Consider the following 26,698-nt stretch of genomic DNA (forward strand, 5'->3'; position numbering starts at 1 on the left):
TCATTCATGATGTTTTCACTCCAACAATGCTGCGTGAAGAAAAAAAATTGCTGCGTGTCCTTTCTTTTTGCGATATCACCAGCTGCAGCGCCGGCCCAATTGAAAACAATGGGAGAGGATCGCTGTCCCCTGCTGTTGCTTTGACAGCTGCTGCAGGGGATTCCTTGGATGTGAAACCCCTGGATGTGACAGCATGTTGTTAATGGGGCTGGCAGCAGCAGTGCTGGCCCCATTGAAACATAGTGAGAGCATCGCGATCTGCTGCAGCTGCTGTGGCAGGGGATTCCTTCATCCCCGCAGGGAGTCCCCTCATCATGGACACTGTGACAGCAGTGGCAGGGTGTTTAGTAATGAGGGAACTCCCCACGGGGATGAAGGAATCCCCTGCCACAGCTATCACAGCAGTGGCAGAGGAGCATGATCTTCTCCCATTGCGCTGCTGCCACCCCATTGAAAGCAATGGGATAAAGGGAACCCCTGGAGGGATGCGAGGCTGTTTTCACATGAAAATGCCTCACATCCAGGGGTTTCCCATGGATTGCAAATGTGATATCGGGCCATGAATCACGGGCCGCTATCGCTCTCACCAGTGTGCAGTAGACCTGAATGAAATAACCTAGCACTTGCACTCAGCTGTCTCCAGCAGACCTATTAACAATGTGTGCAGCAGCCGCTCATGCTTTGCTTTATTTGATCTCCTCGTTGTAGCAAACTCGCAGTGAGGAGGATAATATATATATCTGCATATGATCAATAGTTTGATTTAAATTGCCCATCTAATGCAACAGCTGTCTGTACATGGATGTTCTGGTTTGGCTTAAATCCCTATTCATGTTGCAAGGCTTGTTAAAAGGTTGGATATTTAATCATAAGAGAGTGCTAGTTATGAGTGAATATCCAATGGGTGCTGCTGCGGCAGATTATTCCAGTCCTGATGTGCTATCCATAGACATAAAGTGTTTCTGCCCAGCGCAGAGAAGTCTATGGCATAGTAACTGATAGACCGGATGCCAGAAACAATCGAATAGGAACGGTTCTAGCATCGTCAAACTCCATCAATCCCTTTAATAAAAAAGTGTAACAATCTGTAAATGTCTGCAGGAATCATCCTAATATGATTGTCTACATTCTATGCTCATATAGGACTTCGTCATTGAAAGCCCTGTGCGTTGTGTTGCTTTTACAACTATTGACTCTCAGGTTGTTGTTATTACAAGTGGATCTGGTCATCTTCCTTCCAGTAATGAGGTCTATACATTCACACGTAACAGTGGATTATTACTGGTACGTATGATTCTTATTCTATTGGGATATAACAGCGAGCATATATTCTTCTGAGGACTGTGTTTATTTTAGTATGTAGATTGAAATGTGCCTAATTAGAAAGGTACAATGGATCGAGTACTGCCATTCCTGGCGGTTATTACCAGTCCAAGTGGAACACTTTCAGCTTGTCTAGTCCCAACGTCTTGTAACGTATAAGCAAAGTGTTACACCTGGATAATAGGCACAACACAGTGAAGCTGAAGCAACGTTGGCTGACTACATGTGCGGTTTACTTTACTAAAGTTTATGGAGGTGAAGATTTATATATTTGTAGCATGTTAAACACAGAACCAAATAATTCCTGTGTTTTCCTGGTAAGTCTACAATTAACAACTAATGGCCACCTTATTTGCTTCCAAATGTAGAAACAGACGCTGCAAGTCCCTGAAACAACCAGTCTAAACCACTTCTCACTGGGAGATCGGGAAGATTATTTGATCATTGGAAGTAACTCAAGTAATTCTCAGGTTAGTTTGTTATACTGTATGCCATCAAGACCTTATGCACACGGGCGGATTATTGCTGCGGAATCCGGAGCGGGCGTCCGCCTCTGGGTTCCGCAGCAAACACCCTCCATAGCATACTATGGAAAAGTAATTTTTCATGCACACGAGCAGAAACCAATTGCAGTTTCCGCTTGTGGATGAAAAATCGCAGCATGCTCCATTTTCCTGTGGATTCTGCATGGACGGCTTCCATTTAAGTCAATGGAAGTCATCTGACACACTGCCCGTCCGCAGCGGACATTGCAGATGGGCAGCGGATTCCGCAGGTACAGCAGGAGTTTAAAAAAAAAATCTGTACTGCGCATGTCCGACGGTGAGCTGTGAGGACCATCTGCTGTACAGAGAAGCCAGAAGAAGACATGTCTGCGCGGACGTCAGCGAAGAAGATGACAGATACACAGGGTCACCCGCCGTGGTCCATGTGGGATTCCACAGCTGGAATATGGACCTGCCATGTGCATGAGGCCCAAGTCTGAACTGTGTTTCCAAAGGCTTTTAGAGAAACAGTATATCTATCTACGATAGCTTCCACTTTTCTGAGAAGGCAAAATTTTGAACTTTGGCTGAGTGAATTCATGCCCATTCAGCCAAAAAATGATTTGTCACATCAGGCACTGATGCTGAATGAGAAGGTTTGGCTCACTAGCAACATTCCGATTTATCTCAAAACTGCAGAATTAAAAATGGCTTAAAACCTTCCTGCAATTCCGCATTAAAATCCACAATAAGACCTGCAGATTTTAGTGTGGAATTCGGCAGCTGTGGATTTGGCTGTGTCTTGTGGCGTGATTCTGTCCCATGTAAAAGGTACCTAAGAGTGCATTCCCACGTAGCAAAAAACGCTTGTGGCTGAGGCTCTGGCTGGCTGCTAATAGCCGCACGATCTTGCTAACCTTATTGGCTGGGTGGAGTCTCACCCGCAAGCATTAACATTAGCCATCACTGGAAATAAGGGACCTATCCCAAACTCTGAAAACCAGCCCCATACCATTACCCCTCATCAACCAGATTTTGCAATAGGCCCTATGAATTCTGGGAGGTAGCATTCTCCAGTATTTGTTCATCAACCGGCGTGAAACATCCTCCATTGACAGCATGTCGCTTGTCATTGCTCATAGTCAGTTTAGAATTTGGTGCACTTACAGTTGACTGGGAAAGATCCAGCAGATCCAACATTTCACAAATAGACAGTTTAAAGGTGTTTTCCCAATAAAGACATTTATCCCTATTCACAAGTATGATTTCTGAGGGCCCTACTGCTGGGATCCCCTACAATTTAAGAACAGCACACCCCAAATGTCCCATATGAATGGAGCTGCAAATGAGCTTTGACTCGTTTGTCAGCTGATCGCATTGTTTGGCAGAACATCTTTCTGAGTAAACAAGAGATGAGTTACCGACAAATCCAACCTGTATAGGGACGAGCAAGTGTATTACCAATCATTGGTCCATATACTTTAAATGATCTGCCACATATAAACAGCAGTAACGAGTGCTGGAAATCTGCTCATGTAAAGCCACATTTAGAAAAAAGGTCGATAGATATGAAATAGATAGATATATATGATAGATAGACAATAGGGAAGATATACCAAGCTAAGTGAGACAGGTTACTGACTTAATTTGACTAAAACATGCCTTCTACAAAATGTATTATTTATGCACAGTACAGATTTTTTTTCTAAATCTCTGTTTTTCCCGCTCCCTCACTAGGTGAAGACATGGGTGCCGCGACCTATCCACAATGTCTAGAATAGAGCATGCTGCAATTTTATTTTTGTGAGCAGAAATAGCAATCGCTGTTCGCTCATGTGAACGGACATGCAAATCTTCTATTGTTTAAATGTGTGCGGAATACCGCGGATTGTTGAACAGTTAAAATCTAAGGCACTCACAGAGGATGAGAAGATTAGTTCCCCAAATACTTTTGACCATATGGCCTAATAGGTAAACAGTTATGAGGGGTCACTTTGTTTGACAATAATATTGCCATTGTCCTCTTTTATCTAGGTTTTTAAATGGGACGGTGGTATATTTTCACAATACCAAAATCTTTCAAGCCATGGTGTTACAGGGCTAACCGTATTCACTCGTGGCGGACATGTCTACATGGTGCTGGCACGTGGAGGGTTTGACCAAAATTCTATGATGTTCTTATGGTCTACTAATCAATTTGGAAATCCACAAGATGTGCCAATTACTGGAACTACGAGCGTGGACTCTCTTGCTATGGGTGGAGACATCTACATTGTATTTATACAAGGTATGCAGGTGATAACATTAATTTTCTTTCCTTGATACCTGCCAGAAATCTTTACTGGAATTATTTTATGGCAGTGATGAATTTGCAGTGAATTTCTATTTGATTGTTTCTTTCTGTCCATTGGATCACAGACTGCATAACAGTGAAAAGAAGGGAATGGGCCAACCGGGTGGGGAAGGGACCAGTGTTATCTGTTCAAGTGGAACCTGTTGTTCCCATGAGCCTCTAAGATAGGGTAAATACATTGCAGGAGTCAGCAGAAGAGTGTTGTTACGTTCGACAGGCCCCCCGCCTCCGAACAGACGCACACTGGAAATACTGCACAAATGCACACTGTGGGAAGACAGCTCAGTAAAGTGCGGGTTTGCGGGGTGTTCGGCAGTCAGAGATGGAGGCACGTATTTAAAGTCCAAGGTCAGGCGTGACCTGTGTTTATTTCAGTCCAACTAATCAAAAGCAAATCCAGCCTCCGGCTTCAGGCATGAAAACAATAGTCCAGCATTTAGTATAACAGACAGTCCCTGCCTGTACAGGTCACTTGCGGCAGGTGCACCAAACAGCAGGGCTTTTACCTCTCAGGAGGTATCTCAGGCTGCCTGGGTCCAGCAGCCATCCAGTCTCTCTCTGTTTCAGTGCACACTGCTATTTATATACCCCTCTTCCTGGCCCAGCCTCAGCACCTGTGCTGATTGACCTTGCACATAACCCGGAGTGGAGGAAGTGGAATGGATGGCCCCACTACCAACCTGCCATCCATTCCAAAAATCCAGGCCCAAAGAAGAAAGAAACCATGGTTTAAAGAAATCATCTCCAGCAACTACTTGCTGGAGATTACATTGCCCTCCTGGACTTTCAGGTCTCTAATAGCGGGACATGGAATTCCTCCAGCCCCACTAGGCATAATAACGGAACCTAGGGGCGACATAGCGACCATCCACTATCACGCCCCTCAGTACCTCACAACACACAGAAGCCCAAAGGGAAGAACTGCATACTGGGAACTGGACTCACGGACAGGCATAAGATAAGGACTGAACTGACGACCAAAATGATCACCAAGCATACCTGCACACATAACCAAGTGGCATAGCTATAAAAGTACAGGGTATTAGTTCATGTCTTAGCCAAGACACTTAAGCCTGCGAGCCCATGTCACGGGTCCTCGTTATCTCGCGGATACCTACTCTAACAAGACAACTACCATATAAAACCTGCTTGCATGCAGGGCGATCGTCCCGATAAGTACGGCCCAATGCTGGAACTTATGGACCTAACTGCCCAGGGTGGAAAATGAACCAAAGCAGGACAGGATACAGTTCACACCAACACACTACGAATAGCATGCAACACAGAACTGGACTGTTCCTACCTAATGTCTGGCCACCTGCACAGACCCACAGAACACATCACTGTTCATACACATATACAATGAACATGCCTGTTCACACCTGATGTCTGGCCAGCTGCGTAGACACTGAACATGGCACTGCTCACACTTATACACACACAACACATAACAGGCATGCAAGAAAACCAAACCCTAGAGTAAACAGATACCGGCTTCCTCTTACAGAGGGATTGGTATATATATGCATCAGTCCCGTGGGGATTGGCTGGCTGGACAAATCCACACATAGCCAGCACAATTATTCCACACCTGTGAAGGTGTGCTCTTGGAAATCTGTAGTACTATAGGTCCAAGCAGCACAACCTAATAAGTGTAATTAGAAACTGGAAATACGCCGTCCAATCCAAGTGGCAGGTTAATACTCAGCCACAACACAAGATGATCCCCGCAGGCATGAGATGTCAGGATGAACGATGTTTTACACTGTGTTCCTCAAAGTTAATGAAAAACTTGTGTGATAGTGGAATCCACTGGATCTGCAAGTAACCCCCTCAGAGGGATGTCCGCATTCCCTTTGATCATGCTGAACCCTTGCGGTTGACTCTGCGGGCACATAGTAGTGCAGATTATCTGCATTGGCGATGCTCATCCTGTTCACTAACAGCATCTTCTGCCTTTGGCGTCTCCTCCCCACTGGCCTTAGGCCCCTTCCCTGGTACCAGACAACAGCTTCCATTTTCTCTACTTCTCGCCTGGACTCCCAGTATTTAAAGAGTCCGTAACACAATCAGCCATAAGTGGGATCCAAACACAAACAATGATGAAACACAATGAGCTCAGTGGAGGGAAGAATGGGAGCACCTCTGTTACAACAACTATGATCCTACACCCAATCTTGTGGATACAGTGGTTGTGCCCAAAAGATCATTATGATGGATGTAAATGAGAACTAGCTCTTGCCTATGATGAATTTTTCTATCATATGTCATAAAGGGGTTAAATGTTGTATTTTTGTACATACATTTTAGGTGTATTTTTTTAAAGAAATATTAAAAACCTAATAATGTCATTGTAACCATATAAAGACCATTGATGTACTTGTTATCATAGCTACATAGCTGATAAGATGGAAAAAACATAAAGGACCACCTGTTAAAAACTGTACTCCTACCGTGTTGATCCAGAGGAAGGCAAAAACCCCTAAGAGGCAGATGCCAATTGCCCTACGTTAGGGAAAAAAAATTCTTCCTGCCTCTGAATATGGCTAGCAGAATACATTTCTGGATGAATATCCCTTTCCCGAAGATCCAGTACTTGTGATATGTGATATTTTCAAGTAGTAGATGGCAGAAATTAAATAAATCCGTTTGCATTTATAACTTTGTGACAAGTACAGATGTGATGAACAGGGCGTCAAGTGCTAAAAATGCTTCAAGAACATTGTCAGATAAAATTAAGACCTTTCAATTATTCATTCTACATTTTTTTTTGCAGCCGCAGAAACAGATTTTATTCATATTTTCGTGTGGGAATCAGGACAGACACCCGTGAAAAAATTACAAGTTATTCCATTTAAAGCAGCACGGATGATTCATACATTTATGCCTTCATCTGGCATTGGTAAGTGATCATTTCATGTATGCTACTTTTCTGGAAGAGGAAATTATGGAGGGCAAGAACATTGGTAAGTTTTAGCAATTGGGTAAAGTTCCACATTATCCATGTTATTCATGTGCAAATTGAAAGAATTGTGACTTGCCATATTAATGTAGCAGTCATATGAGCAAAAGAGGTTGAACCCTCGCCTTAAACTCCTGGTTATAGTGATGCTATTAAATGCATTAAAATGTTTAAACATCGAGAGAGGCACAAATGGCCAAGAGGCATGATAAGCTTGGTGCAGCTCACCAGACACTTCTCTTCTTTATGTACCCCCTAACTGGTATTCATCTACACCCACATTTTGCAACACAACATGGGTCAGGAAGGGTAAAGTATCTCTTTTTGGTGTGAGACTTATAAGACCATACATGCTCCTCTGGAAAATTTAGTATGCAAATGAAGATGGAACAATGCCTCTACAGCGCCACCTACTAGAAAGTAGCATTGCTGCAAGTCAATATCTGACCTTTTAACAGGCCTTTTAATATGACTTAGAATATAAGCCAAAGCCAGAGTGTTCTTCAGAAGGAAAATATAATCATGTATAGACAGTTGTTTGGAGGGTTTTGCCCCTTATCAGTGTACAGTAGGTTGCTGGTTGGCTGGCTGGGTGAGAGGCTATGATGTAGGATGTGAAGAATATAGCTTCTCCATGTGAAGAGCACCTAGAGGGGACTAATAAGTCTATGTATGCTTCTATGGGAAACTTATTATGCAAGTGGCAGGTAGTACAATGCCTCTAGGGTGCAACCTATTAAAAGATAGCAAAAAAACATGGCACATGTCTTTAGTAGAGTTGATGCATTTTATCTTACCTCTTACAAGGACAAGCTACTTTTTGCAGATACACTTTTCAAACTTCAGTTAGTGATCTCAAGTTGTTCCTGTAAATACAAAGCACAAAATAAAAAACAAAGAATATGGCAGCATAGACAGTCAAATCTAGCAGATCAGGTAGATGAAAGAATATATATTCATATATTGTGTCTTTTTTCAGCTCACCTTTTGATTGCTGGTGGAAATGTATCTGAATTGTATCACTTGGACTCTGAAAGGGAACAGTTTTCGTCATTACTGTTGGCTCCCCCTTCTAAACAGTTGATCTCCTCCACAGTCATCTCATTAAACGTCTCCAAAACCATCATAGCCTTGGCTGGATATTTCAGTACACAGATCTTTGAGCTAACCTCGGTATCCAACCAATCTGATTTCATTCCAAGGTAAATGCCAGCTGGCCAATGGTAAACTAGAGTTATAGTAACAAGAATACATAACGGCAGAGTGGCACCATTAGGTCACTAAATAAAGGGAATGATTTAGTCAAACCGTATAATTTTTATAACTTAAAGTGGTTGAGCCAAGATCACAAACCTTGTTCATAAGTCCTATTATGGCATATGTCCATACTTCTCCAAATGCTATACTTCTTTATTCCTGCCCCATCAGTCTACTTACCAGATCTTCACCTCCCTTATCTTCTCCTGTCTCCTGCAGTCCAGGGGGTCACTTCACCTCCAGCTGCCTGATTCTTCTCCTTCCTGTGAGGTTACGTACATTTGGTTGGCAGTCTTCTGCCTGCCAACCAATGAACATTACGTCACAGCTCACAGGTCAGCAGGGGGACTGCCTATCTTCTTCAGAGATTGTTCAAGAGAGCTATCTCTGAAATAGATTACAATACCTTCCTAGGCAGTGAAGCTACAGCACAGGGATGTGACCTTCACTGACCCAGCCGGAAGGTATTTGAGATATGCAGCCCTCATAGCAAGCTGGTCCCAGCCTGCAGTGAGCTGATCTGGGGCAGTGGAGAAGCTCAACCAGGAGAAGATGTAATAAGGAGACAGACAGGGAAGAAATAGGTAAGTTTAGATAATTTCTTTTTTTATGACAAAACCCCTTTAAAGTGAGTGGGATGCATGAAGGCTCTATGAGACATGAGGACAAGTAATAACAAGTCTACCAGAGTTATGGAAATCTCTTCTATGAGACTTGGACTTTATCAGCCATAAATATATCATGCTATATACTGTGTGTGTCTACATGCTGCAGTGACATAAATTTAGTATGGACGTATTCTCACTTTATCAACTTTCAGGTAACACTTTTCATATCAGCATGATATATAGGAATTCTCAACTAGAGTAGTTTCCATTTCTCATTCAATATTGTTCATGTATTCAATTCATTTTGCCTGTTTGCATCATTATTTTGGTGGAAATGATTTTTCCATGTGGCTATAGTTTGTTTCCATGTTGTAAAAACTGACCCCAATCCTTGTGGAAGGCCAAAGAAAACCCATTTTGATTTGGGTACATGTATACTTGTTAATAGATGTGATTCTGTTGTTGCTTGTTACCCTGGAGTCCATTGCATGATGCTCGTGTTGTTGTATTAATGTTGTGTTGTATCTACCTTTCTGCTAGTTCAGGTGAGTTGAAGTTTGAGCCGGGTCAGAGTGAAATCATATTCGCAGTTAATATCCTCGATGATTCAATCCCAGAAGAGGATGAAACTTTCAGAGTGAGGCTGAGGAACCCAAAAGGAGGAGCAGAGATCGGTGTCCATTCATTTGTCACAATAATCATTCCAACCAATGACCACGCACATGGAGTTATTGCCTTTGCTCAGGTGATGACATGATTTTACGTGACTTTTTATATCCCATTTTATATAGAGCCAGTTTATTGAGCCAGTTTTTTATTATCTATGTGCTCTTTTTTAGAACTCATTAATGAAGCAAGCAGAGGAGATGGAACAGGATAATCTCATCAGCTTTAGCATTGAGCGTCTCTATGGGACCTATGGCCGAGTTGTGGTCGAATGGTTTGCTAATGGCAGTGTTACTGATATATTTCCTGCAACAGGGATGGTATGTATCTAATTTACTGTAAAATTCTATATTATACACTATCCTACCAGAAATATTTGGACACCTCTATCAGTAGAATGGATTGGGTCCTATGAGCACGTCATGTGTCCTAAACCATAGTACATAAGACGCAGATGCTTGGAGGTGTCAACCATAGTTTGTGATGGGAACTGCATGTTATAAGATATGCAGGTTATGCCTTTGCACACAAGCTGCCCATCACAAAGCCCAATGCATCGGCCTGTCTACAGTGGTGCAAGGGGCTTCATCATTGGACAGTTGAGGAATGGAAGAGCTATGGAGACACTACTTCATCTTCGTATCAAATGGATGTACCTGGGTGTGGCGGATGCCTGCAGAACGCCTTTTACCTGAGTGTGTTGTGCCATCAGTTAAGTACAGGTTCCCTTTTTCGTTGGGGTCTGGAGATGTGTTACACGGCATGGTCTTGGTCCATCGGTTGTAGGGGCAAGAACCATGAACACTGAGGTGTACCTGGACATTTTAGACAATAATGTGTTGCCAACAATGTGGCAATACTCTGGAAATGGACAGCAATACTTCCAACCAGACAATGGCCCCCAACACTAATCCAACACTGTTTTATGTTGGTTCAAGGATATGGATTTTCCACGATTGGACTGGCCTGAATCCCAACCTGAACCCTACTGAACATCTTTGGGATGAGCAGGAATGTAGTGTCTGGAAATATAAACAGTGTGCATCTTCTTAGAGACAACTCAACATATGTTTGCAGGACTAGGCTGTCTGCACACAACCAGATTTTTGCTGCAAAATCCGGAGTGGGCGTCCGCACGGAGGATCTGCAGCAAGTACCTTTTTACAGTATGCTATGTACTTTAGTTTTTTTTTTCCTTCACACTCGCGGAAATGAATTGTGATTTCTGAGAGCAAAGGAAAAATCACAGCATGCTTTATTTTGCTCCTGATTCCGCGCGGATGGCTTCCATTGAAGCCAATGGAAGTCATCCGGCCCGCAGCCCATCCGCAATTGACATTGCGGATAGGCTGTGGGTGCTCGCATCATTATCTGTCGATGACACAGTAAAAACAGATATTTAAAACACTCTGTACTGCGCATGACCGACAGTGAGTGTCCGCAGTCATCCACAATACACATAATTCAGGTATGCGGGGTCGCCGGCAGTGGTCAGCGATGGATTCTGCTGTAGGTTCCCGGACCGCCCGTATGCAGGTGACCTGAATGGAGGGAAATACCAGCTGAAGTATTTCAGATGTCAGTCGAAAGTATGCCACGGAGACTATCCAATGTCATTAGGGCCAAAGCAGTCCCAGTAAGTATTAATATATGTACAATGATACTTGCTTAGGTGTCCAATGACTTTTGATAGGATGATATATGTATCTAAGAGAAGAGGTACAGTAGTCTACCTTAATTATGATTTGTGAATCATGTGATGTGAATCATGGTCTTTCTGATACTATTAATTTTGATCACCGTGTACAGGTCAACGCATATACAACGTTTACACAGTTTTAACCTTACTACCAGTCTAAGTGTCCAGACTGTTGGGCTGCAGCACCTGACAGTCATCCTAGTGATTATCACTCCTGTGCTTTCACACAGGAGCAAGGATCGCACAGTGAATGGAGGCGGAGGGGGCTGGAGATCGCTGCAGTCGCCTGCATTCACAGTAAACAGGCAGTCGATCATAAATGAATGACTGCCTGTTTACACAGGCCGATAGACATTTGACTTTTATGCCTGCAGAAACTGAGCGACGAACGACTTATCATTCAGATATCGTTCACATTCCCGCCATCCAGTGAGAATCTGAACAATTAACGTTCAGTGTAGTAAGGGCCCTAACGATGGCTCTTTGGTTAGTTCATTCTCTATTAACATTAGATTATTTATTTTACAATGGTTACAAATGTGAGAACCAGGAGCATAGCTAGAATATAGAGGGCCCCATAGCAAAGTCAGTGATGGGCACCCACCATCTATTAGATGGAACCGAACTGCAATAGTGCAATCAGCAGAATAAATACTCCTGGGTGTTACAGCAAGGTCTGCTGCAATGGAGTGTGGGGCGACATGTTTTGTAGTTTTCTTTATGTCATAGAAGCCCATTAAACAGTTTTGTTTTTGTCTCACTTTCAACCCTCTGTGCAGGTTACCTTTTCGGAAGGCCAATCCCTCACCACAATCACTATCACAGTTGTTGCGGACAATATAGCTGAGCTTGCAGAGACTGTTGTAGTTGTCCTTACAAAAGTAACAACTATGGATATTCAGGATTCCCTTAGAGGAGCTATACTGGACCCCAAGAGATCAACAGCTGTGCTGACCATTCTGCCAAATGACTCTCCACATGGTGTTGTTGGTTGGCACTTCAATTCATTTTTTGTTAAAGTGGATGAACCCATAGGTGAGTAATCAGTACAGCAAACAGGAAAAAAAAGTCCATATATGAATTATAAAACGGAGCATAGTCCAAACACGTAGACGGTGGATAAATATATCTGAGATTGAAAGGCAATAAGGGTAACACATTGGGACTGAGAAGTAGGGGATATAACTAATACCAGGAACAATCTATCCTTCATGAAATCCCTACCGGCCCTAAATACATACAGTACACCCTCCCTGATAAGGGCAACCCTGTTCAGGATCTTCACCCTATTGATAAAATAGGTGCCATTGGTAGAAAAGGTGCCTGGCTTGTAAGCTCTCTACTTCATATCTATGTGTCTAATCACATTACTCCCAACTGGTTGAATGTTTTTGGCACCTATTATGATAACTGGGTGGCCACTTGACTGGCATGTCTGCATTCTGCTCTATATGGGTGCATCTTTTATGCGGTTTGTCTATGAATTATTATTCCCCTACATTTTTTGTAAAGTTATATGATGATTTAATTTTTTAAATGGAACCTGTCACACTGAAAATGCAAACCATTCTTTAATTATGTACTACCTCTTGTGTATTAAATCTTTGCTTAGCTACTGTTATATTGTAATTAAATAAGCAATTTCCTTGCATTTCACAGATCTGCCCAGAGAGAACTTGTACATCTGTACTATTATATTAGGATTTTAAAGAAAACCATTGAAAATGCAGTCCGTTCTCCAGCTGCATGCTATAGAGCAGGAGGAGATGAGCAGATTGATATATCGTTTTGTGGGAAAATTAAAATTTCAGTTTTTTCTGTGCTTAGAGGTCCAGTAGACCATTCTATCAGCGAATCACATCTATTTCTGTATGCACAGTCATAAATGTTACATTTGTGCTGGGTATAAGTATGGCACCCTCTACAGACATCACCAACACGTCAGAGGAAGATGCAATAACAATGTTCAAAATGGACCAACATATACATGTATTTTATCACCAAAAGGTGGAAAAAAAACAAAATATGCGAATGGCAACACTCTACTTAACCAACTTTGGCTTGTGGATCCTGTCAAAAAGCAGGGCAATTGTCCCAATAGGGAAGCCCCCAAGTCTTGAACCTAGGGGACCTAGCCTGTCCCTAGATGGAGGATAGGGTAGGACATATAGCAAACAGGACTGGGCAAAGATACATAACTAACGGGAGTCTGCCACAGCAAACACCACAGACAGGGCATGGTTCAAACGTCTGACAATCATTTGGACAAAGAGAGAAGACAGGACATGGTTCAAAAGTTGGAGAACTCTTTGGATGGATGGTACAAACAGGACAGGACGTAGACCAGTCAAACAAACAGAGCTCTGCACAGCAGGTATGCACAATGGAGACTAACTGGCACCAAGGTAGAGGCTGCAACAGAACAAATACACTTTTGTTATAGCCCATTGGCCAACTAGGGGAAACACTTCCCTGTTGGCCAATTAGTCCACACACCACAGGAGATGTTTAAAGGGGTTGTCCCGAGGCAGCAAGTGGGTCTATACACTTCTGTATGGCCATAATAATGCACTTTGTAATATACATTGTGCATTAATTATGAGCCATACAGAAGTTATAAAAAGTTTTTTACTTACCTGCTCCGTTGCTAGCGTCCTCGTCTCCATGGTGCCGACTAATTTTTGGCCTCCGATGGCCAAATTAGCCGCGCTTGCGCAGTCCGGGTCTTCAGCAGTCTTCTATGGAGCCGCTCGTGCCAGAGAGCGGCTCCGTGTAGCTCCGCCCCGTCACGTGCCGATTCCAGCCAATCAGGAGGCTGGAATCGGCAGTGGACCGCACAGAAGAGCTGCGGTCCACGAAGACAGAGGATCCCGGCGGCCATCTTCAGCAGGTGAGTATGAAGACGCCGGACCGCCGGGATTCAGGTAAGCGCTGTGCGGGTGGTTTTTTTAACCCCTGCATCGGGGTTGTCTCGCGCCGAACGGGGGGGGGGGTTTAAAAAAAAAAAAACCCGTTTCGGCGCGGGACATCTCCTTTAAGCAGGGAAGAGAAGAAGGGGACATTAAAGGGGTTGTCTGGTTACTGGACAACCCTGTTTCAATAGGGCTGACGTGGTTAAAATAATAAAATGAAACATGCTTTCCCCATTGGGATCCAGTGCTGCAGCCCCACTATGGTCCCGGTGGTTGTTGTGATCACTGACATCACAATGAGAGGCTGCAGCATCACCGCCGCTCGGTCTCCTGGCATCGGCACTCACATCCATGATGCCAGGACTTCAGGAACATGACAATGCAGCCTCTCATTGCCTGCAGCGGTCACCTGAATTCCTGTGACGTCAGCCATCGCAACAACCGCTAGAACCACAGCAAGGCTGCGATGCTAGATCCTGGCAGCCACCGAGTGGTTATTATTTTAACCCCTTCAGCCTTATTGAAGCGGAGTTGTCTGGTAACTAGACAACCCCTTTAAACACTGAGGGATTCCGAACAGATGACACCCAAGGGACCTTCTTCAGTGACAGAAATCACTGAGGGATTTACGACAAACAACACCTAAAGGCCCTCTGCAGTGACAGGAAAGAGGCACTTATCGGTGCTGAGCGCTGAATGACAGAACACTGAAGGTGTGAGCACGTGGGCCAGGGCTGACATTGTGACGCCACCCCAACACTACTGGACCTATAAACTCAGAACAGGTAGGGATTTATATGAATTAAATACAAGTTATACTGAACTTTCCCCCCCAAAATGATATATCCCATCAATCTGCTCAGCTCCATAAACATACTGCTGCAGTTTGGACAGCATGCTGCAGCTGACAGATTCCCTTTAAGGATTGAATTATCAGTTAATTTCCATAGTTTACTACTGCAACGTATTATGTCAGAACTAACACTTTAATATATTTTCAATCTGCAGGAAATCCTAAGATGATAACCCTGCAAATCACAAGAGAACAAGGCTTTGTGGGTGACATTGCCATCTACATACAGTCTACACCAAATATCTCCCTGCCGCTTTTGAATACAGCCACGGAATATGAAGATTATTTAATAACAGATAAAGTCATAATTATAAGAGAAAACCAAGTTTTTGGTGAAGTTAATATTACTATACTGCCTGTAAGTAAATGGAGGAGATAGAACTTGCTGTATATGAGTGCACACTTGATTGGCCACCACCGATATGTGTCTGCTAACTCAGTGGCAAACCACCGATTGGTACTTGAATTTCCTGCATCACTGCAAGATTATAATCACGTTGCATACATTTGTATAGGAGCAGATTATGATAATAAGTAATTATCAGGTGATTGTGTATCATATATATCATTGTTGCCGGATTGAATCTGGTCTTCGAGATCACTATCAGTCTGCCGCTTCCTTTACTATAGCATATACCTATTAGAGATTACCTGGTCAACTGGTGCTGACCATCCTGCCCCAAATCTGGTAAATCATACTACCGTATACTTGTTTTAATTGGGCATCAGGAGGACCTGAGGCTGGATTATCCTATATTTTGATTTATTGGAACAGCATAAAAAATATGTTATACGTACTTGCCAATAACGAGAATAGAAGAAAGACCGAATCACTGAGTTAACAGAAATTCTGGGTTATCAGGAGTGTCTGAGAGAGCTACCAAATTACATACAAGTGTTTCCGCATTGTGTTCCTCTCCCAGCGGTTGGTATATTCAGCTCTAAAAAGACAACAGACAACGTGAGACACATCTTTTGGTCTGACCTACATTCTGCAACAACACTATATATATATATATATATATATATATATATATATATATATATATATATATAGTAACTCAGTCCGTGACCCAAGATATTTTCTGTCTTTTTGGACCCCAGACGGCGAATGCTCACATCCCCAAAAGGTGGAGAGGATATTTCATTCTGGATTTTTTTTCTTATTTTAGGATGATATTCCAGAGCTAAATGAAGGTTTTCTCGTAAACATCACCGATGTGCAGTTCGTGATCTCATCCACCTCAGGTGGAAAACCTCTTGTCAAGAGGCCTGGCCTAGAAGTATGTGCAGTAACAATCCTGGAGAACGATGAGCCAAGAGGCATATTTGAGTTCAATGTTACGAAGGTACATATGTTCTGCTTTGGGTTTGTTCTCCGTAGCCTCATTGTCTCCTGTAGATTTACCTCTATGTCCATCAGTAAAGGAGTTTTCCTAGACTAAAATATAGATGACCTAAATAAATATTTCATTTTGGAGTCCATTTCCCATGACCCCCACCAATCAACTGCTTGAAGAGCCCACTGATGTGACGTTCATGCGAACACCAGCTGATCGAGGGGGTTTAGGGTGGCAGACCCCAACCAGTCAGATATTGATAAAACTCTCTGGAGTTTAGATCATCAACACTTCCGTTTTGGAAAACCCCTTTGAACACAATTTTAATAAATCCATATACTGTACATGAAAAGGTAAGCACTTGTGTGACTACATTGTGTACAAGTCCTGCGTTACAGTCTTTAGTACAGAGTTGCATTCACAATTCTGGTTGGAAACAGTCAAAAAGTTTGCCAGCAGATATATCCCTGATGGCTGCGATGATCCTCACTGCAACAGGTATTACATCAGGTTATACTGTACTCTAATATAGAAAGGATTGTGCAAATCACCACAATGAGCTCATTGAGTCAGGAAGGAATGATGGGAGATTTCAGCTCTGATTATGGCTGCAGCTCTGTATAATAGTTCAGACTGTACTTCTGGGCCAGTGCAAGATAAGTAATGCGATGTGTTTGACACCAGGCATAGTTAAGGCCACAGTACACTTTAGTAGCCCTAGACACACTATTTAATCACCAGTAGTGCCACGGCCAGCCTTGCCTATCTGCAACTCATGTGGTCATACAGGGTTCTGGCTACTAGCTTGTAGGGGGCACCAGGAAAATGTAGGCAGGGGACAATTGCATACCTTAGGTTCACATGCCTAATGATCTTCCTTACATGAATCATCCTCCTCCTGGCTCTGTCTCCTCCCCTCTGATTTTCTGATTCACCACTCTGAGCCTGTCACTGCCCCTGCAAAACAACTGCTTTGTTCTGCTACTGTATTTAAGTTCTGAGCTTGGATCTGGTACAGTATTTATTTCCTGAGCTGTTCTGGTGTGGATATGCTGCTGTCTTGCTGCTTTCTGCACAGAATACAGACAGACTGCTAATGCTATATAGTTTTGTTCTTATGACAGGAGGGTGCCAAATAAAATTCTGCACAGGCTGCCATCTAACCTTAGGCCAAATGCACACGGCTGGGTCGGACTCCACATGCAGGAACCCGCAACGAAATCTGACCCTGTGCCTGGTGCACATGCGCAGTACAGAAAATGCCACGCCATCACTAAGCGATGGCGCAGAATCTGCGCTGGAATAGGACACGCTGCGATTTTCCATCTGCGAGCGGAAAATCGCAATTGATTTCTGTGCGTGGACATGGAAAAGTAATTTCCCATAGCATATCTATTGCTGCGGAATCCAGGGGCCGGACGCCTGCTCCGGATTCCGCAATGCAAATACGCCCGTGTGCATTGGGCCTAAGGCCGGTACTACCTGGTGCTCATAACATTTATGAAGTATTACTTTTAATGAGGCATATTGATGTTACATTTTCTTTTTGGAAGTCTTATTTTAGTCTCAACCCGATTTGGTACCACATGTAGTCTTACATTTATTCACTAGGTGGCATCACACCCTCAGTACATGCTTAGAATACAGACATTTTTGAATTCTTGAGCTGAGGTTTTCTTATGTCTTACCCTGATACGGTCTCTAATAAGCAGCCATGTTTACAATGACAATATTTGTCATCCTCTTAATTTCTTTACATGAAGTGCTTGTAGATGTAACTTAGACTTTAGGAATCTTATTATGCAATTGCCTAAAACCTATGCTACGGAAGACACCTCTTCCCCTGGTATCACAGAAAATGCTCCGCTGCTTAGTTTCCTAATTTTCCATGTCAGCCTAGAGCAAGTGGATTGGAATTGTTTTAGCAGATCAGAAGATACAACAGTATCCAAAGTTTGTCGCTTAGGCAAAACTCGCACGAGCACGTCAGAGTAGTGCATTCCACATGCGTGTTTTGTGCGCAGAATACACTGTACCAATTTCCCATAGGAGTCTATGTTACTACTCATATGAATTGCGCAAAATACACGCGCTAGAAAACACACAGATAAATGCCTGGATAATACATGGCGATGGGCGGCACGCAGCCAGTACGCAATGTCATTACGGATTGACTGCATACCACGCACGTATATCTCGCAGCCTTCATGCTGCGAGAAACGGTAGTGTGAGCCCGGCCTTGGTTTGTTTTACCGCACAGATATTGTCACTTCTCTGTTCTGTGGTGGTGACCGCTTTTGTAGAAATGGTTGCACTCGCTCCAAGGGCTCCCACACACTTGCGTTTTTAACGCTGCGTTAACGCTGCCTTTTTGTAATGCGGATGTCAATGGGACTTTCTAATGTTAAAAACTCATCGCAAATTTGTGCTTTTCGATTTTCATGCGATGCATTTTTAACATTAGAAAGTCCCATTGACAATCGCGTTAAAAGAACGCAACATTGACACAGCATTAAAAAACGCAACGGTGTGGGAGCCCTAACAAAAATGGTTCCTGTAACTGATTAGGAAAATGCTAATATCTCCATAAGTAAGAAAAACGTATTTGTCAAACCCTTGCTTTTGATGTATTACTATACGACCAATGTTTTGGGGTGGAAATCCTCTTGAATTGGAAGGGTGGACTCAGAAAGGGCTATACTGCTATATGGTCTTCATTTTACAGAACAGTCTCCAGATAATGGTGCCATTCAGTGCCCAAGTAATACTACCGTACAGTGGCACAGCTTTCAAATAAGTGTCTTACCAAGTATGTCAGGTCTATGTGAGCAGTGCGGGCCGGTCAGAGTAGCTTGCAGTGTCCTAGACTACTGGCTATGGACCATATTCATTTTTGAACAGGAGAAAATGCTATATGTACTTTATAAAGATACAAATGTATATAGTCAGAAGTGTACCGACCTCAGTGCAAAATCTGGGCACCCCAATAACACCGATGTCCTCTTACAGTACTGCCAAAGAGGCTGTTGTACCTCTATTGTACCTCTGCACTCACCGTCGTCACGCCTCTGCAAGTGGTCTCACTCCTCCAAGTGGTGCACAGATGCTATAGTATATTAATGTATCTACTGTTTTCTAGTAAAAACATCTACTCCCCCCAAAATTTTCTGGATAAATTTTATGAAATAATCTTTTTTTAGGATTTTTTAGTTTTTAATTGGAAAATCCAAGCAATATTGCAAGACAAATGTTCAAATCACAAGAGAAAATGTACCATAGAAATCACTAAGGGTACGGCCTGCTGAGTCAGAACCTACTTTACATTTCCAGGATGTGTTCTACAACTTCCCACTTACCCTCTTCTGGCATCTGGATGGTACTTGTACCGGAGAGACCACCCCATGCCCTTTCTAAATCTGTATAGCAGCGTTGTATAACTAACTGCCCTTCAATGGACTAAGTCTTTGATTTGAACTACTTCACATGTTCTATCCTGTGCAGCTTAGTTTTTGGAACCACACTGCGATTTTCCTGTGACCATAAGCTTATGCTTCTTGTATTCCAGGGTGTAAATGGAGCTGTGATAGGTTATGAGGTTCCTCCTCCGCAAAATGTACTGAGACTCCCTGTTGTCAGACAAGCTGGAAAATTTGGCCTTGTGACTATTTATTGGGAAGCACTGCCAATCACTGCAAGTAATGAAGATTTTACACCATCCTCAGGAAATCTTACATTTTATGACGGACAGGTCTGTGATTTAGTGAAAGATATGTCTTCAATGTTTTAATAACCTCACTTCTACATAACAAGTATTACATATCTCTCAAATAAGGGAGATAGAACAATACCTCCACAGTGCCACCTATGGGAAGGCAAAAATCTCTAAAGTCAATGTTAGACTCTTTATATAAGCCTTGTTTTCAATTTGCGGTCATTGTTACAAGGCTTGTATAAAGAGTCTAACATTGACTTTAGGGATTGCTGCCTTCCAAGAGGTGGCACTGTGGAGGTATTGTTCCAGCTCCCTTATTTGCATATTATCCAGAGGAGCATGAATGGCCTTTAAAGTCTCCTCACTGTCTAGGTGCTCTCCTTAAGCAGAAAAGATAGTGTTTCTGACTTATACCCCATTTACACTGACAAATGTCGCTCTAACGATAGTTTGAGTGCCAGTTTTGAGTGATCATCTTTGCATACTTTATAGTAGCTAATTAGCTACTATACAGCTATGCAGGCACAGCGGAACACCGCCTCTATCTCTCGCCAAACACTACAGCTGCTTTGCATATGCAAACAGCTGTAGTGTTCTCTGTGCTTACAGCCTGTGCCCCGCTGTGAATTCACAGTAGGACACAGGCACAGAGAATATTATCAGTGCAAGCTGGCTGATAACAGCCTGCTCCACTGATAACAGCTGATCGCTCAATTCTAGCAAGCTAGAATTCAGTGATCAGCGACTCGTGCAGGAAAACTGCATGATGTCCGTGCATTTAGACAGAATGAGAATCACTCAAAAGATTCTTTTGAGTGAATTTTGAGCGATTCTCGTTGTGTCTAAATCGGCCTTTACAAATCCCTCAGTCACACATACACATATGTACACCAATCAGCTATGAGAAAACCACCAAACTATAATAAAAGAACTTGCCTAATTTTGTGTAAGTCCCTCTTTTGCCACCAAAACAGCTCTGACCCTTTGAGGCATGGTCCCAACAAGACCTCTGAAGGTGCCCTGTGGTATGTGGCACCAAGACATTAGCAGCAGATCCTTTTAACTCCTGTAAGTGCTGAGGTTGGCCTCCATGGATCAGACTTGTTTTTCTAGCACATCCCTCAGATATTTGGTAAGATTAAGATTTGGGGAACCTGGGGGCCAAATTAGTACCTTGAAGCCTGTTATGTTCTTTAAACCATTCATGAACACTTTTTACAGTGTGGCAGGGTGCATTAGCCATCTGTTGTTAGGAAATATCATTGACATGGGGGTAGTTCAACAGCAATATTTAGGTAGGTGGCTCTTGTCAAGTGACATTCAAATAAATGCCAGGTCCCAATGTTTCCCAGAAGAAGAGTCCAGAGCATCACATTGCCTCTTCCAGCTTGCCTTCTCTGCATAGTGTATCCTAGTGCTGTCTCTTTCTCAGGTAAGTAATGTTCACAATGCTGGTTGTCCAAATAATGTAAAAGGAAAAGGTTATTCATCAGACCAGGCCATGTTTTTCCATTGCTCCAAGGTCCAGTTTTGATGCTCACATGCCCATTGTAGATGCTTTAGGTAGTAGATGAGTATGGGCAGTCTAACCGGTCTGCGGCTACTCAGAAAAATCCAAAAGTCTTACCAGAAATGTACAAGTTTCTAAGCCGTAATGTATTTATGAAAGCAACTTTTAATACCTGAAAGATTTATAAAGAAAAGCAAAAAATGAAAATAATATATACTTTTACTTTGCAGTCTTTGGGAATAATTGAAATCTTTATCTTGGATGACACTATTATCGAGTTCTTAGAAACCTTCAATGTCTCCTTAAAGCAAGTGACAAATGGTGCCAAACTTGGTAAAGAAACCGCAGTTATGGTGAACATTCCCCCCAATGACTCTCCATTAGGCTTGTTTGGCTTTGAGAAAAAGGTGGTAAGTATCTAATAATGTTCTCTTTCCTCACCTGCCTCTATCACCACTAAGAAGATATATCAATCAACAGTACATATGGTTGGCACAACCCCCAGTGTAATATTATGTGATATTTTGTGATTTTATAGAAGACAGAAGGTTATCTTAACACAGAGTGCTATCACAATACATAAGAGATGCAGCCCTAGAGAGTTAAATACAGCTCTGCTCCATCTGTGTGATACTTTGTAATTACACACTAACCAAAGAAGCAGCAGACCCGACATGAAGAAATTAGATTAGCTGAAGTGAGTTATTAGGTTAGGCTCACAGTCCATTCTTATGAAAAGACTCCTGGAACATGTATATTTTTTTTTTTAAGTGGAAAAGGATCTTTTAGACGGTATATAAGCTTATTTTAAGGGAACCTGTCATGTTTAAAATGCAGTTCTGTCTGTGGGCAGCAGGATATAGAGTAGGAGGAGCTGAGCGGACTGATATATGTAGATTACTAATAAAGGATTCAGTATAGCTTGGAAATTATCTATTGAAGTTCTTGTATTTTCTTTGCATAGGAGTGCAGTGGATGATACTAATCACTGATTCACTGCCCTCCATGTATAGTTGTGCATGCAGAAATAGCTGTCAGTCGCTAAGTAGGACCGCCCACTGGACTCCTAAGCCCAAAATGAGCAGATGTTTTAATGAATAAATTACAAATGATACTGAATCTTTCCCCATAAATCTAAATATCAATCTGCTCAGCTCTTCCTGCTCTATAACATGCTGCTTACATAGTTGACTATATTTTGAAATTGGTGGGTTCCCCTTAAAGCATTTTTATCATTATCAAAAAAAATAAAAAATTCTAAGTAGCTGGGTCTTGCATAAAATAAAAAAAAAAACATACTGTACTCACCTCTCTTTGTCCCCCTTGGATAACTGAGTAACTCCCACGGCCCCGGTGCCAGCGTCCGGGTGTACAGCCTGTTGAAGTAAGGTGACTGCTGCGGTGAATCAGAGGCTGTAGCGTCCCAGTCACAAACTCCTGGCATCATGATGCCAGGAGTTCGGATGGTGATGCTGTGGCCTCTGATTGGCTGTATTGATCACCTGACTTCCATTGGCCGTACACTTGAAAGCTGGCGCCAGGATCATGGGAGCCACTCGAGTGCATCCAGGGGGGCTGAAGAGAGGTCAGTATAGTTTTTGTTTTTTTTATACACCAGGCCCAGCTGCTTGGAATTTTTTTTTAGCAATGATGAAACCTCTTTAAAGTTTTTTTTCTTAAGTTGCATTCATAGTAAACATGCTGTAACCATACGGGGAACCCAAAGTTTGGCCTCAAGGGGAAGGTTGATGGCAACACACATGGTCCTATATGGCTACCTACTAGGAAGTTGCAGGGACTCCATGTATTTTGATGTGATGACTTCCTGTCTATTCTCCTATAGAAGCAATATTCTGTGTTGTGGCATTCAGTGGCGCATGCAACAATGTTTATATTTTTACTAGATACATAAAGAATCTGATTGAAAAACCTCTATGTAATGCCTTATTTCCACGGGCAGAATCCAGCCCTGCCCACGGCTAGTGACCCATGCTTACCTGTATTTCCCGGCAGCGGTGCCTGCGTGGATCTCTCCTCCACTGGGTTTACTGTACTGCGCATGGTCCTCACAACTCGCCATTGGATACACGCAGTACAGTTTTAAGACAAAATCTCCTGCTTTCCCGCGGGATCTGCGGCACATCCATAGTGCTAGTTGTAGGTGTGCTGCGGAACGGACAGCTTCCATTGACTTCAATGGAAGCCGTCAGTGCGGGATCCGCACAAAAAGGGATCATGCTACAATTTGTTTTCCGGACCAAAAGGTCTGCAAAATAAATCCGCATGCTTACATTAATTTGCGAGTGCCCATGCTGCACTATAGGCGGCTTGATCTGTGGATCTCCTACGCGATGCCCTGCAAATGAAACCCGCCCGTGTACATGAGGCCTGACTATGCATGAAATTAGTTTGTAGATACCCTACAACAGCTTTGGGGTTATATGGCGCTGTAATATGGTCATGTGCGTGCATATGACATAAAATATGAATTGAGGTAAATGGTGCTGGTGCAGAGAATTATTAACACTTTGTGTAACACTGTAACTATGTAACAAACATTTTAATTAAGATACATATATTTCTTTCTTCTTTGCAAGGTACTGGTCTCCGAACCGCAGAGAACAGGAGACCCGGCTGGTGAAGTGTCTCTGACTGTGGTGCGGAGTCAAGGTGGTCATGGCGCTGTGAAAATAATTTGGATAGTAGAAGAAGCTGCACAATATGACCTGAGCCCATTAAATGGCACTCTTCTCTTTAATGAGGTGCGGAATTTGTAGGCATTATAAAGACATTTCTCATATGAGATGTGATACAAGTCCCTAATGCACTGAAAAAGCCTGCTGAAAAAACAGAATGACGTTAGCTGAATGAAAGGATAAGGAGTTCTTTCACTGAAATCATTCTCCATTGTGCAAATTGTCACACAATATGGTTACATAAGCCCTTGATTTAGAGGTATTGGCATGGCTTGTGTAACATTTTGCTTTCATTTCTTGTTATATAAAATGAAACCTACATTATATATATTATTTTTGTCATTATGCACTACACCAACTTATATGAGACTGCAAATCAGGGGTGCACAGTATGCGCCCCACAACACCATTCTGTGCGACCCCAATCATCTGGACATAGAAATATCTATGCGTGGCTGCTCGCATCTAGTTTCCATGTCAGGGTGAAAAGGAATAGCCCATAGCAGGACAACAGAAACAGGGTGCACTGCGTAGCCATTTCTGGGTCTCCTATGTATTAGGACAAGTACTAAGGGTGCCCTGTGTAGCCATGTCTGGTCCCTATAAATTAGGACAAGTACTAAGGGTGCAATGTGTAGTCATGTCTGGGTCCCCTATATATTAGGACAAGTACTAAGGATGCACTGTGTGGTCATGTCTGGGCCTGCTATACATTAGGACAAGTAGTAGTAGGACAAGTGCATCGTGTAGCCATGTCTGTGTACCATATATATTAGGATAAGTACTAAGGGTGCACCGTGTAGCCATGTCTGTGTACCATATATATTAGGATAAGTACTAAGGGTGCACTGTGCAGTCATGTCTGGGTCTCCTATATATTAGGACAAGCACTAAGGGTGCACTGTGTAGCCATTTCTAGGTCTCCTATGTATTAGGACAAGTAATAAGGGTGCACTGTGTAGCCATGTCTGGTCCCTATAAATTAGGACAAGTACTAAGGGTGCACTGTGTAGTCATATCTGGGTCCCCTATATATTAGGACAAGTACTAAAGATGCACTGTGTGGCCATGTCTGGGCCTGCTATACATTAGGACAAGTAGTAAGGGTGCACCGTGTAGCCATGTCTGTGTACCATATATATTAGGATAAGTACTAAGGGGGCACTGTGTAACCATGTTTGGGTACCCTATATATTAGAACAAGTACTAAGGGTGCACTGTGTAGTCATGTCTGGGTCCTCTATATATTAGGACAAGTACTAAGGGTGCACTGTGTAGCCATGTCTGGGTACCCTATTTATTAGGACACGTACTAAGGGTGCACTGTATAGTCATGTCTGGGTCCCCTATATATTAGGACAAGAACTAAGGGTGCACTATGTAGCCATGTCTGTGTCCCCTATATATTAGGATAAGTACTAAGGATGCACTGTGTGGCCATGTCTGGGCCTGCTATACATTAGGACAAGTAGTAAGGGTGCACCGTGTAGCCATGTCTGTGTACCATATATATTAGGATAAGTACTAAGGGTGCACTGTGTAGTCATGTCTGGGTCTCCTATTTATTAGGACAAGTACTAGGGGTGCACTTTGTAGCCATGTCTGGGTACACTATATATTAGGACAAGTACTAAGGCTGCACTGTGTAGCCATGTCTGGATCCCCTATATATTAGGACAAGTACTAAGGGTGCGCTGTGTAACCATGTCTGGGTCCCCTACATATTAGGACAAGTACTAAGGGTGCCCTGTGTAGTCATGTGTGGGTCCCCTATATATCAGGACAAGTACTAAGGGTGCACTGTATAGTCATGTCTGGGTCCCCTATATATTCGGACAAGTACTAAGGGTGCACTGTGTGGCCATGTCTGGGTACCCTATATATTAGGACAAGTACTAAGGGTGCACTGAGTAGCAATGTCTGTGTCCCCTACATATTAGGACAAGTACTAAAGGTGCCCTGTGTAGTCATGTCTGGGTCCCCTATATATCAGGACAAGTACTAAGGGTGCACTGTATAGTCATGTCTGGGTCCCCTATATATTCGGACAAGTACTAAGGGTGCACTGTGTGGCCATGTCTGGGCCTGCTAAACATTAGGACAAGTAGTAAGGGTGCACCGTGTAGCCATGTCTGTGTACCATATATATTAGGATAAGTACTAAGGGGGCACTGTGTAACCATGTTTGGGTACCCTATATATTAGAACAAGTACTAAGGGTGCACTGTGTAGTCATGTCTGGGTCCTCTATATATTAGGACTAGTACTAAGGGTGCACTGTGTAGCCATGTCTGGGTACCCTATTTATTAGGACAAGTACTA

The 26,698-nt window shown here is 42.8% G+C and overlaps 1 protein-coding gene across 1 annotated transcript in view; it reads left to right on the forward strand.

Moving 5' to 3' along the window:
- Nucleotides 1-26,698, forward strand: part of ADGRV1 (adhesion G protein-coupled receptor V1) — a 400,714-nt gene that overhangs the window by 140,228 nt on the left and 233,788 nt on the right. The window contains exons 46-58 of the mRNA XM_066604894.1: nucleotides 1,144-1,284; nucleotides 1,692-1,793; nucleotides 3,843-4,095; nucleotides 6,938-7,063; nucleotides 8,103-8,325; nucleotides 9,529-9,733; nucleotides 9,828-9,974; nucleotides 12,133-12,388; nucleotides 15,274-15,476; nucleotides 16,291-16,467; nucleotides 20,024-20,206; nucleotides 21,911-22,090; nucleotides 24,278-24,442. Of these exons, the coding sequence (XP_066460991.1) occupies nucleotides 1,144-1,284; nucleotides 1,692-1,793; nucleotides 3,843-4,095; nucleotides 6,938-7,063; nucleotides 8,103-8,325; nucleotides 9,529-9,733; nucleotides 9,828-9,974; nucleotides 12,133-12,388; nucleotides 15,274-15,476; nucleotides 16,291-16,467; nucleotides 20,024-20,206; nucleotides 21,911-22,090; nucleotides 24,278-24,442 (2,361 nt within the window). The remainder of the gene's footprint in view (nucleotides 1-1,143; nucleotides 1,285-1,691; nucleotides 1,794-3,842; nucleotides 4,096-6,937; nucleotides 7,064-8,102; nucleotides 8,326-9,528; nucleotides 9,734-9,827; nucleotides 9,975-12,132; nucleotides 12,389-15,273; nucleotides 15,477-16,290; nucleotides 16,468-20,023; nucleotides 20,207-21,910; nucleotides 22,091-24,277; nucleotides 24,443-26,698) is intronic.

This window comes from Eleutherodactylus coqui, chromosome 5, assembly GCF_035609145.1.
Source record: "Eleutherodactylus coqui strain aEleCoq1 chromosome 5, aEleCoq1.hap1, whole genome shotgun sequence".
NCBI lineage: Eukaryota > Metazoa > Chordata > Amphibia > Anura > Eleutherodactylidae > Eleutherodactylus > Eleutherodactylus coqui.